General features: G+C 31.9%; 1 protein-coding gene across 3 annotated transcripts in view; it reads right to left on the bottom strand.

Moving 5' to 3' along the window:
• Window positions 1-13,174, bottom strand: part of LAMA2 (laminin subunit alpha 2) — a 652,245-nt gene that overhangs the window by 356,182 nt on the left and 282,889 nt on the right. For all 3 annotated transcript variants that reach the window (XM_054558144.2, XM_054558145.2, XM_054558146.2), the window contains exons 9-10: window positions 7,851-7,950; window positions 1,705-1,865 (exon numbers count right to left, since the gene is read on the bottom strand). In XM_054558144.2, the coding sequence (XP_054414119.2) occupies window positions 1,705-1,865; window positions 7,851-7,950 (261 nt within the window). The remainder of the gene's footprint in view (window positions 1-1,704; window positions 1,866-7,850; window positions 7,951-13,174) is intronic.

Below are 13,174 nucleotides of genomic sequence, written 5' to 3'. Positions count from 1 at the left end.
GAGCAGGCAGTAAGTAGCTCAAGGGGCTTTCCCTTGGAGCCCTGCTAATCACTACAGCTCTCTTGCTCTAGCCTTTCTCGTTGTATTTACTAAAGAAAATGAACTCGCTTGTTACTCCCTTTCCTTGCAAATACCAGACATCACAATTGTATGAGTGGTAGGTGTAGAAAAACACTTCTTTTTCTTCCCTGTTTGATTTTATACATTCTAGAAACTCAGGAGGTTTCTTTTCCATTTTAAGCTTAGTTTTGCCTGTCCTTTATTTGAGCGAGTGGTAAAGGTTAGAGATTTCTGTGGAGTTTTGAAAAGAGAATAAAGCACACACAAGACATGTTTTGATAAATACTAGAGAAGATGCACTAAGAGCCTGCAGGATTGCCCACAGAGACATACAAAATGGAGATGGGAGGTGTCCTTAAGCAAGCGATCACTCACACACTGCTACACAACCTTGGTCGACTCAAGCAATTTTTCATTTCAGATAATATTGGAATGAAATGAAATAGATTAGAAAATTTACTATATTCCAGGACATGGCAACTTTTTACTATGGGTTGGTGGACTTTTCTGCTTACTGTGTCCACAGGAGTTTTATTACTTCAGTAGTTCAAAACAGGAACCTAAATTGCCCCTGATGTAACATATACCTATTATGTAACTATTATCATTATATTTAGCTTGATATTTCCAGACATTCTTGTCCCAATTCATAAACACTTCATTAAAATTAATATTTGCTACTTATATTATGGCTTAATGGTTGTATATGTATGCATATGCTCACATGTATCAAATATAACTATATAATATTTTATAGCTGCCTAGATAAGACTAACAGGTCAATAAAAATATTTTTAATAAGGGTCCCTCTTTAATTGAAAATAAAGAAAAAAGTACTAACTTTCATTTTTACATTAGTATGGTATGCTAACTCTTTCAAAGAATGGTTCATTCTCTCAGCTAATGTAGTTATACACCATCTGGTCAGAATGTTATAGAACTCATTACTATAGCTAAAGTAAATCAGTCTTTTCATTTTTCACTTGTGCATGCCTCTATGTTTCATAATGTTTATAAGCTGCAGATGTAATGCATCCCTTGGTGTTAACATGATTTGTTATTAGGTGAGAATGTACAACAAATAAAGTTGCATTTCTAAAAGTAATCTTAGAAGAAAATATTGAGCCTTTAATTAATTCCATTAGGGCTTTGTATATTTTTTATAATTAAAGAGAAAAATTTGAATATAGTGAGTATTTTAAGACTTATCTGGGTTCATACTTTAGAGGATTATTTAACATTCAGAATAAAACCCTTGACAGAATTCATTTCTGAATTAGATGCAAAGGTAGATTTGAATGCACTTTAGTTTTAAAGGGTTGCTATTTCTAGTGCCGTATATTTTTAAATTAACACACTAGTTGGGCAATGGGGTGAAAGTGTTTTTGTTATAAAATAACAAGCCTTTAAATGTGGTTTATCCTCTCTGCATTTGTAGGCTTTTAGATAAGTGCCTTATAAACATCCTGCTACAGTGAACCTGGTGGGCATTTAAAGACATTTATAGGGTCACCATGTATAGAATAGATAATGGATACTTCCAGAAGTCATTATAATTGCTTAATGCCAAGGAAATTAACAGAGAAGCCAAGAAAAATAACCTTCTATCTTGACAGTGGGACATTACTGGAATAAACAATGTACCTTGCAGATACAGGGGCCAAAACAAGGATCCTCATTTTTGCTCCCTAACCCACTGCAGTTACAGGCTTTGCAGTCTGGGTAGCCAGTGTAGCCCCTGGCACACCGATCACAGCTCACACCTCCAAAACCAGTTCTGCAATGACAGGATCCAGGTGCCAAACCTAAAGAAAGATGAGCCACATATCAACATTTCTAAAACAAGTACATAATTTGGTTGTTAAAGTTTTAATGATAGTAACCTTTAAAAGGCTATTTTGACACAAAAATAGATTTTTGATATACATCAATAAAGAAAAGTTAAAACCAAAGAGTAGAGGGTTTAATTAAAAGCTTTCTATGATTAGGTGAACATAGCATCTTCTAAGTGTCAATAAAAATATTAAAAATGTAAACAAGAAAGATGAAATCTCAAAGCATCTACCAAACTATGGCTATCGAAAACAATGACCAAGGAGTAATTTCCACAAACGCTCATGCTGATGACGCTACATTGAGAAGAATAAGCAGTAATGAATGCAAAACTAGTGGCTCACGGAACAAGCCTGTTCCACCAGACTATCACAGGTGCAAGGTAGCCTTGGGAATAAAGATATATTACTTAAAATAACAGTTTAACAATGATACTCTAAGAACATGCCACTGGCAGTATTATTAAAGAAAATAAAGGTGTTCACTGGAATTGATATTTTGGGGATAAGAAGCAATAGATGAGGGGAATGAAAAGTTTAAATTTACTTTTTTAACATAGAGAAATACAAAACACAATGTTTATTCATGTCTTTGATTAAAAAATAGAAATAATACAGGATGAATGAATACAACTAACAGACCTTCAAAATCTGGAGAAAGATAAAAGCAAATCAGTAATATATATAGTCCATCAGAAAGAAGAAAGGAGGAGGGAAAAAAAAGCAAGGAAACATTAGGGAGAGAAAGCAAAAAGCAGAATGACAGAATTAGTGTCAGAAATGCATACTAAATATATACTAATGAGTTAAGCAGTCTTACTGTTCTTATTAAAAACATAAACATGTAATGTGCACAAGAGATACACAAAATGAACAGGAATATTACAAATAAAAGAAAATGAACGTGTATCAAGAAAGTGTACGGAAAAGAAAAAAAAGTTGTGAAATATTAATTAGGGCCAAAGTAGAACTAAAATAAACTAGGTTCAGTAAGACAAGCTCTCATTTTACATTGATAAAAATATAATAAAAACACGATTTAAATTATTATGTTTATGCTTCAAATAAGCACTAATTATCAGTACAAAAATATGTAGACAACAAAATATATTGGAAATAAAAAGTTTAAAAGTCAATGGCTGAAAATGATGCTAACTTAAGTATTTACAGATGAAGTAAGAAAAAACAGAAAATTTGAATAATCTAATAATATCAAATTACATATTATGTGGTATATAACTATAAATATTTACCACAGTTTGTGATTGACTAATCTATACAAAATATTCAATTATCAAAGCAGAAATTATCTAAGGCTTATTTTCTTAACATAAATTACTACTTTTAGATGTGTATCAAATGCCACAAAAATTAGGATTAAATGAATTCTGAATACCAAACATGATGAGAGAATTTTATGTAAAATTCAACTATTCTAAAAATTAATGCCTAAATATTTCTCTTTAATAGCTCTTGGGTGAAAGAGAAAATCAAGACTTCAATTAAAAATAAATAGCTATCTAGGTAGAATATAATAGCAGTAAAAAAGGAACTTAATTTTTGTTGAGTATGGAAAAACTGTACCCAAAAATAAACTTATAGGCTTAAATAGTCCATTACTTTAAAAAATACAGATAAATTAAAATTTAATTCATTTAAGTGTAAAAAAGAGAAAATATAAACACCACAGGAAATAAAGAGATTTGAAAAAAAGAAAAGCAAGCAAAAGGAAACTGTAAACAAAGCTAATCAAGGGTATCAAAAGAGGACAAATTATCAAAGAACTACCACAAACCTGTTTTAATGATAGTTAATTTTTTTTATTATTATACTTTAAGTTCTGGAATACATGTGCAGAACATCCAGGTTTGTCACATAGGTATGCACGTGCCATGGTGGTTTGCTGCAGCCATCGACCTGTCATCTACATTAGGTATTTCCCCTAATGCTGTTCCTCCCCTAGACCCCCACCCACCGACAGGCCCTGGTGTGTGATGTTCCCCTCCCTGTGTTCATGTGTTCTCATTGTTCAACTCCCACTTACGAGTGAGAATATGTGGTGTTTGGTTTTCTGTAATGCTAGTTAATTTTTACAGACTGTTTTCAAAACTTGAAACTCTTATGGTCATATAAAAATGGAGAGCTATGTAATTCAATTTATGAAGCAAATTTTAACTTGATACCCAAAAGAAAAAACGATAACCCAAAATAAACAAAACTGCTAAGACTCAAATAGCACTTATCTTATGGTAGTCATTATACTTAGCATTACACGAAACACAGGGGTTAATTCAGTTAGTACTCAAAACATTATATGAGATAGACACTATTATTTCTCCCGTTTCACAGATAAGGTAACTAAGGCACGGAGAAATTAAGTGATTTGCCAAAGGAGCACAACTGGTGGGTGTCTGAGTCACAGGCAATTTAACTTATGAATCCAGATGAGCAAAACACCAAACTGAATCCTAAAGTACATTTACAGGATGCTCTATGATGTCCAAGTAGAACATACTCTAGTAATATAAATATTGTTTGATATTAATAAGTTCATTTCTAACAGATTACCCAATAGACCAAATGGGAAATAAATCTGATAATTTTAATAAAGTTTGCAAAGGCATTAAATAGTTTAACATTTATTTCTGATGTTAAAATTTCCAGAAATTGAGGCTAAATATAGAAGTACTTCATGTATTAAACAATGCCTATCTTAACTTTTATTTCTGGAAGTATTGTAGACTAGATGTCCAAAAAACCCCTCCTGTTCAGAACACTTGAAGATACAGAATAAAATTAAATGTAGAAAAATAGATAGGTAGGTAGGTAGGTAGGTAGGTAGGTAGACAGATAGATTGAAAGATAGATGGCAGATAATAGAATGGTTGTGCTGGTATGAAATAAAGAAACCCCTTGGAGATGAGAAACTACAAAACTGACTTCTAGAAAGGTTACGTCATTCTTTAAAACAATGTCTTTCCTGGAGTTGACTGGCAAATTCTGATGACTAGACTACAGTTCATGGAGCATGGTTTTACAGAAGAACAACAAAAAATTCTAGGTCCTATATAAGGCAGGTCATTATCACATAACTTTATGTAAATTCAAGGCTTCTGAAAGAATAAACTAAGAAATACATATGCACGCATACATCCACAAAACACACACACACACACACACACACACTTATGAAACACATAAGAAAATGAAGTCCATATGAATAAGAGTTAGAAGAGAAATAAAAATGCAGACTCAGACTCAATAACAGAGTGCTTCTAACAGATTCAGAAAATAAAATAAATATATTTAATATGTCTAAAGAGCTGAAAGTAATATTAAATGTAGGTGAGTAAAAAAGAGTATTGAAAAACAAAATGTAGTTTGAAAATTTCCTTATGAAATATAACAAAATAAATTCTAGATGGATTAAAAAATTAAGTATTATAAAATGAAATCATACAGATGAAGAAAACAAATACATTTTTCTAATCTTGGGATAGATGAGAGTTCTAGGATTATAAAGCATGTAAGAAATAATCAAAAAAATCAAAATTTATAATAATCATGGGATGGTATCATTATTATAAGTGAAGAATTTTACCTGAACTTTGATAGCTGATTACATAAAATTTTTGGTTTGTGCATTAGAAATTATCAACAGTAGTGAGACACAAAGCAAATCTGAACACCGATTATTAAAAAATGACATACTATCACTGTTTTTAATATTTAAAGCGCTCTTACAAATCTACGAGGGAGAAAACTTCCTTCTACCAAAAGAAAATGAAGAAAACTAAAAGAAAAATCAGAAAAGAAATACATTGTACTTCCCTCGTAATCAAATGAATGCCAGTAATACACTAAAATATCCTTTTCTACTATCTGGTTATGTAATCTGATGAAGAAGTGCAAACCATGACACCACATCTTACAGTCTTTCCTAAATAAGTTATCAGAGTAAGCATGAAGATAAAAATGACCTACAAATATGTGTCCAATTTTGCAATTCGAGCCTGTATCAAATAATTTGTATCTAATTACAGTATTGCAATCTTGATTATTATATTTCTATTTTTGAATTATAAGCATTAATTATTGGTCCGGAGCTGAATATAACTGTGAAAATCTTTGAAAAGATTTCAGAGATATGTAATTGACAGACACTGACAAGTGGCAAAGAATGTAGGGATGATAGTCTTTATCACATCTTATATAGTAGGACCTCAAGAGAAAGTCTAAATGTAGTCAATGATGAAATAGACATGTAAGCTCTCTTGAACATGATAAAGATATCATAGAAGAAACACATAATAAAAATGTATGGATGGTGGAATGAAGGAGGGAGGTGTTGTGAACGATATATTTCTTCACCTTTCAAGACAGAGAGTCAATAGACAATATGTAATGGTGATAAAAGTACTGATAAGAATATTATTTAGATATTAAAGGTAACTCACTGAAAAACTGAATCGGAAAAAAGGCTCAATATTTTTAAATTTGGAAGTAAGACTGGGATAAATAGGTTGAAGAGGACACTTATTTTATTTCTTTACTATTAAGAATTTATTTTACTATGTATTGTTTTTATAATAATTGAGAAATAATTATATGGAATAATAATTATTAAAGGATTGGTTACAATAAACAAAAATTTGAAACAATCTTAATGTCCATATAAAGTTGAGAGGGTAAATAATTATGGCATGACCATATAGTAATGTGTTATTTAGGTGCTGAAACCAGACTTCAGAGAAAGTTTTCATAGATTTTTGGGGAAACTCATCACATAAAGTTAAGAGGAGCAATATCAGAAATTTTTGTACGCATTATGACAGAAATATATGAAACTGTCAATAGTGGTATCTCTCCTGAATTACCACTGATTTGTATATTTATTTTTCTACTTTTCCATTTTTATTCTGTGATCATATACTCATTATTCAAAAAGGGGTAGGGAAGAGTTAAATGATATTAATGAAAACAACATTGTGATTTACTTGTAACCACAAAAAGAAAAGAAGGCTTAAAACGAAAAGTGAGCTCAGTAATTCATCCTTCGACTATCAAAACTTATCTGCTTTTTAATATTTCAAAATTTAGTCTACATGTAATGCTCAGATTGATAATCCTACAGTTTTATAAAGAAAGCAGGTTATAAGAATTGTACCTAAGAAACATTGCTGGTCTTTTAACGCTGAAGTCATTAGGGAAAAAAAAAAACTACATTGTAGCCTTGATTAATTTTAGTCTTTCTAGAGAAGAAGTGTCCCAGTGCATTCTATGAATTTACTACTTAAACTTGGTGAGCAACTGCCCCGGAAGTAGCTCCCAAACGCTTTATATCAAGAAGTTATGTTGGCATTTGATTCCTTAATGTTTGGAGTTCATGAATTTCATTCCTCAAAGGAAGTGTTTAGCTTAAATTAGTGCCAGCCTCTTTCTGTTCATTAATTCATGACTACTACCTTCTTAGTCCTTTATGAACACTTCTTGCTTTCTATATTATTGCCTACATCTCAATGTGTGAGTTCTTCTATTTGCTTTTCCCACTACAGCACACACATTCCTCAGTGAACACTGGCATTTCATGCTAGAACTCATAGAAGCTACAAACAATCTAATAAATAACATGATATGAAAAAATTACATATACCACAGATTTGTGATTGACTCTCTCTCTCTCTCTTTGTGTGTGTGTGTGTGTGTGTGTGTGTGTGTGTGTGTGATCTCAAAATACATAATTCAACTCTTCTTGCTATGAAAACATTATAATTAAACATGAAAGTAATTATTGAGATGAATTTAAAAACTGCTTCCTGGAGGGAATGCTAATACACTGATAAAGAATAAATTTATTACATGAGTGACGTTTACTGCAAAATATTCTTCTGAAAATAATCATATTTGGCTTTTAGTTGTCCTTTTATCAGAGCAGTGACATTCTGCTGCAGCTCTCACCTCGTCGAGCATGTTTCTCATCCTTGACACAGACTTCATTTAAGGAACCAATTGGATCGCAATGACATGGCTGGCATGGCCTTGGATAATTTGGAGATACCTAACAAAAACATTAAAATGAATTTAACCAAGTGTAATAAAAACAGCAATATTTTTCATTTCAGCAAACTTTTATAGACAAAGCAGTTTTAATAATACAGAGCAGCAAATTATCGAGAAAATTATAAGAATTACCTTTAATACATGTTTATAATTTCTAAAACCCAGTTCTTATACATGCTTACACAAAAGTAAAGATAATAGAATAATAAATTCCTGTATATTTGTTACTTAGATTCAATAATTATTGATATTTTCATGTTTCATTCCTTTTTATCTTGTATATGTAGTATATCAACACAGCTAGTTTACTTAAACAAACCTACACTGTGTTCATATACTGTATATACAAGATTTATTTTCCAGATGTAATAGGAAAAAAACAAAAAAACTAAATTATTTGCCCAAGAAATGCGCACCTATTAAATATAGTTCATATGTATATATATCTAGGCTTAATTTACAAATGAAAACTTGTTTGCTACTATAAATCAGAGTGTTAAAATTAGACTTATTTATATACCTGACTGAATCTCAATTAACTAAGTTCACAGATCAGTTTCACAATCATCATTTGTTTAAGACACATTCATTCATTCCCCCATTATGAAGTTAGGACTGTGCACAGAATAGGTAAGGCATATTTTATATACACATATAAATTAAATGTTATTAAGTGGAAAAATCTAAAATCAAATTTTAAGACAATAATTTTATGAACATCATAGAGATAAATTCTTTAGCTGTTAAACTGCAATTCACAAAATTTGCATAACAATACCCTTCCCAGCCTTAACTGATCCCTTTATTGTATATTCACTCAGGAGATTCTAGGAAATTCAGTGGAAAGCAACCACTGGTAAACTGAACAAGGTGAGAAGAGTTTTCAGATGCTACCAACCATAAAGTAAAGAGAATTCGGACTTTAAGTTAACTACATTAGAAATGTTTGATGAATACCTGGAATTTTCCATTAATCTGTCCTAACAAAGTATGAAAGTAAACTTTCATGACTTCATGGTGATCACTCAGCAAGTTTATTACTAATTAGAACCAATTCAAAATCTTCAAAGGAACATAACAGAAACCAGTGTCTGCATTGTATTCTCCGAAATGTCCTGTAGAGATGATAAATTACAGTAGTCCTCACCTCATCTGTAGTTTTGCTGTCTGAGGTTTCAGTTATCATGGTTAACCACAGTTCAAAAATATTAAATGGAAAACTCCAGAAATAAATAATTGAAAAGTTTTAATTTGCGTGCCATTTTGAATAGTGTGGTGAAATCTCGGGCCATCTTGCTCTGTCTCACCAGGGATATGCATCATCCCCTTGTCCAGCATATCTATGCTGTATAGACACTACCCTCCTGTTAGTCACTTAGTCCCATCACAGGTATCAGATAGAAAAAGCATAGTATATATAGGTTTGGTACTATCTGTGATTTCAGGTATCAACTGGGGTCCCTGGAACATATCCTCTGTGAATAAAAGAGGATTACTGTGTTAGATATACAGGAAAATATTGTCCTTATTAAAAAAAGAAGTTGATAAAAGCAGATCCTGAGGTGACCCAGATATTGAAATTAGCATACAAGGAAGTCAACGTAAGTTCTGTAAATATGTCCAAGAATATAAAGGAAACAATGTTTATAATGAGTGAAGGCATGGAGTATTTCAGAGGAGAAATGGAAGCTCTAAGGAACATAAGAACTCCAGAAAGCTGAAAAGTAAAATACCTCAATTTAATAATTCACTGGATATGCTTAACATCAGGTAGAGACGATAGGAGGAAGAGTAGTCAACCTAACGACTACTTTTGTAGCCATCTGGCCATAGGCCAGGATTTGGCCTACAGGCCAAAGTTTTCTCAAACTTGGTACAATTGTTAAAAGTAAATACAATAAGAATTTATTTATTTATTTATTTTTATTTATTTTTGAGATAGAGACTCGCTCTCTCGCCCAGGCTGAAGTGCACTGGTGCAAGCTTGACCCACTGCAACCTCACTTCCTGGGTTCAAGCTATTCTCCTGCCTCAGTCTCCTGAGTAGGAGATATTACAGGTGCCCGCCACCATGCCTGGCTAAATTTTGTATTTTTAATAGAGACGGGGTTTCACCATGTTGGCCAGGTTGGTCTTGAACTCCTGACCACAAGTGACTTGCCCGCTTCGGCCTTCCAAAGTACTGGGATTACTGGTGTGAGCCACTGTGCCTGGCCGAATGAGAATATTTTAAAATCAGCTAGTAAATTAAAGATACATTATATGTAGACCAAAGTATAATGACAGATAAATGGGAAATGATCCAATCTAAAGAACAGAGAAAGAAAAAAAAATTAATTAGCACTGCCTCAGATACAATCAACACCCTAGCACACGTGCAGTTGGAGTCCTAGAAAGAGAAGGAAAAACACTGGTCAAAAAACAGGTTTTAAAAAAATAGCCTAAAAAAAAAATAAAAATAAAAAAAAGCCTAAAATTTCCTAAATGTGGAATAAAATCTCAATTTATAGTTCCTAGAAGCTTTGTGAATCAAGCAAGGTAAGCTTGAAAGCCAAACATAGACACATCATAGTTTAACTCTGAGGTTGGAAAACTTTTCTGTAAAGGGCCAGATAGTAAAATAAGCCATATGAAGACTTTCTTCATTCCTCCTCGTCTTCTTCTCCCTCCTAGTTCTCTTCATTCTCCCTTTCTTCTACTTCTCCTTTTAACAAACCTTTACAAATGTAAAAACATCCTTTGCTTACAGGTCATACAAATACAGGCCATGAGTTAGATTTGGTCTACGGGCCAAAGTTTTATCGTACATGGTATAACTGTCAAAAGGCGGATATAAAAAAAATGTTGAAATCATCTAGTGAATTAAAGATACATATATAGAACAAAGAAACAAATAATGGCTATGTTGTCATAAGAATGAATGAAATCCAGAAAATAATGGTGCCACATCTTTAAAGTGCTAAACAAAGAAGAAAACACACACCTCTGTAACTATGTGGAAAATATCCTTCAATAATGAAAGTCTATTAAAGACATTTTCAGATAAAGGGAAGTTGAGAAAATTTGTCACCAGCAGCTCTGCACTACCAAAAAAAAAATGTTAAAGGAAATTTTTCAAGCAGGAGGGCAATATATATAAGCTAGAACCACAGAGTATGGCAAATGGGAAAGGTATGGTTAATGTAAATTTTTTTCCTTCTTTTCATTTCTTTAAGACTGTTTTCATGGTTTTGTGACTTCAAACAAAATTTACAACATTGTATTGGTGGCTTACAAATTATGTGCAATATATGAAAACAATAGTCCAAAAGATAGGACCATATCACTATATCATGAGCTTAAAATACTACCATCTCACTCTGGTCAGAACGGCTATTACTGAGTCAAAAATAACAGATACTGGTGAGGTTGCAGAGAAAGGGAACACTTACACACTGCTGGTGGGAATGTAAATTAGTTCCGCCACTGTGGGAAGCCGTTGGGAGATTTCTCAAAAAACTTAAAACAGAGCTAGTACTCAACTCAGCAATCCCATTACTGGGTATATGCCCAAAGGAATATATATCATTCGATCATAAAGCCACATGCATGCTTATGTTCATTGCAGCCCTATTCACAATAACAAAGACATAGAATCAACCTAGGTACCATCATCAGTGGACTGAATAAAGAAAATGTAGTACATATACACCGTGGAATACTACATAGCCATAAAAAAGAATAAAATCATGTCCTTTGAAGCAACATGGATGGAGCAGAAGGCCATTATCCTAAGTGAATTAATGCAAGAAAAGAAAACCAGATACTGCATGTTCTCTCTTATGAGTGGGAGCTAAACATTGAGTACACATGGACACAAAGAAGGCAACAATAGACACCAGGGCCTACTTGAAAAGGGTGGGAGGGGGGTGAAGACTGAAAATTTTATTATGCTTATTATCTGGGTGACGAAATAATCTGTACACCAAATCCCATGACACATAATTTATCCATGTACTACCTGAACCTAAAATAAAAGTTGGAATGGAAAATTATACAAAGAGGTACTGCTAAAAAGATAATAAAGGAAATAAAATGGAATACTGAAAAATATTTGTTTAACATAAAAGTAGACAGAAAAGGAAGAATGGGAACAAAAATTTTGTGACACAAATAGGAAACAAATAGCAAAACCCAATCATATTATTAACTATATTAAATTTAGGGACTAAACACACAGTAATTGTCAGGATAAAAAATCCATCTATTTTACTCTTTATAAGAAACCTTTTAAATGAAAATAAAGATAGGTTGAAAGTTAAACAAAATCAGAAAAAACATACCATACAGAGTAAGCATATGAAAACTTCTGTAGCAATATTAATAAAAAATAAAGTAGACTTTATGACAAAAAGTGATATCTGAGATTAAGTGGGGATCTTCACAGTTATCAAAATATCAATTTATAAGATATAAAAATCTAAAGATTCAAAATATTCTAAATATGTATGTGCCTCATAACAGTGCTTCAAAGAACATGAAGAAATACTGAAAAAAAATGAAAGAAAGGTAGGAATCCATAATCGCAGATTGGAAAAATCCACATTTATTTGTTTGCCAAGAGAGACCATGCACTAAATCATAAGTTAAATTTCAATAAACTTCTAAAGTTTGACATCTTAGAGATCACAAACATCCAGTGTAGAAATAAAACATCTCAGATCTGAGAAAAAAACATCTCAGATCATAAACATCCAGTGTAGAAATAAAAAATATAATATTTTAAAAAGCTCAAATATTTGGAAGTTAAACAGCAAAAAATAAATCACAAATTAGAAATTATGTTAAATAAATGATAATGAACTTAAAGCATTTCTGAATTCATGAGAAGCAGCTAAAGAACTGCTAGAAGGAAACTTATATTTAAAAGTTTATATGATAAAAGAAGGAAGGTTTAAAATCATAATTTAAGTTTCCAAATTGATAGGTAGAAAAAGAAAATGAAATTTAAAACCAAAACAGGTCATATGAATAATATAATAAATAGAACAGAATCAATAAAAATACAAAAAATAAAAAGGCAGTTTTTTTTGAAAAGATTAGGAAAATTGATAAACCCCTAACATAAGTGATCAATAAAAGGAGAAAAGCACAACTTAATCATTTTAAAAATTACAGAGGGGATACCTATATAGATGCTATAGACTTCAAGAAGATAATAAGGGAATTTTTAAAACTGCAAA

The sequence above is a fragment of the Pongo abelii genome, chromosome 5 (genome assembly GCF_028885655.2).
Source record: "Pongo abelii isolate AG06213 chromosome 5, NHGRI_mPonAbe1-v2.0_pri, whole genome shotgun sequence".
Taxonomy (NCBI): Eukaryota; Metazoa; Chordata; class Mammalia; order Primates; family Hominidae; genus Pongo; species Pongo abelii.
Note: the sequence above shows the minus strand (reverse complement) of the source record. Positions and strands in the feature narration are given on the sequence as shown.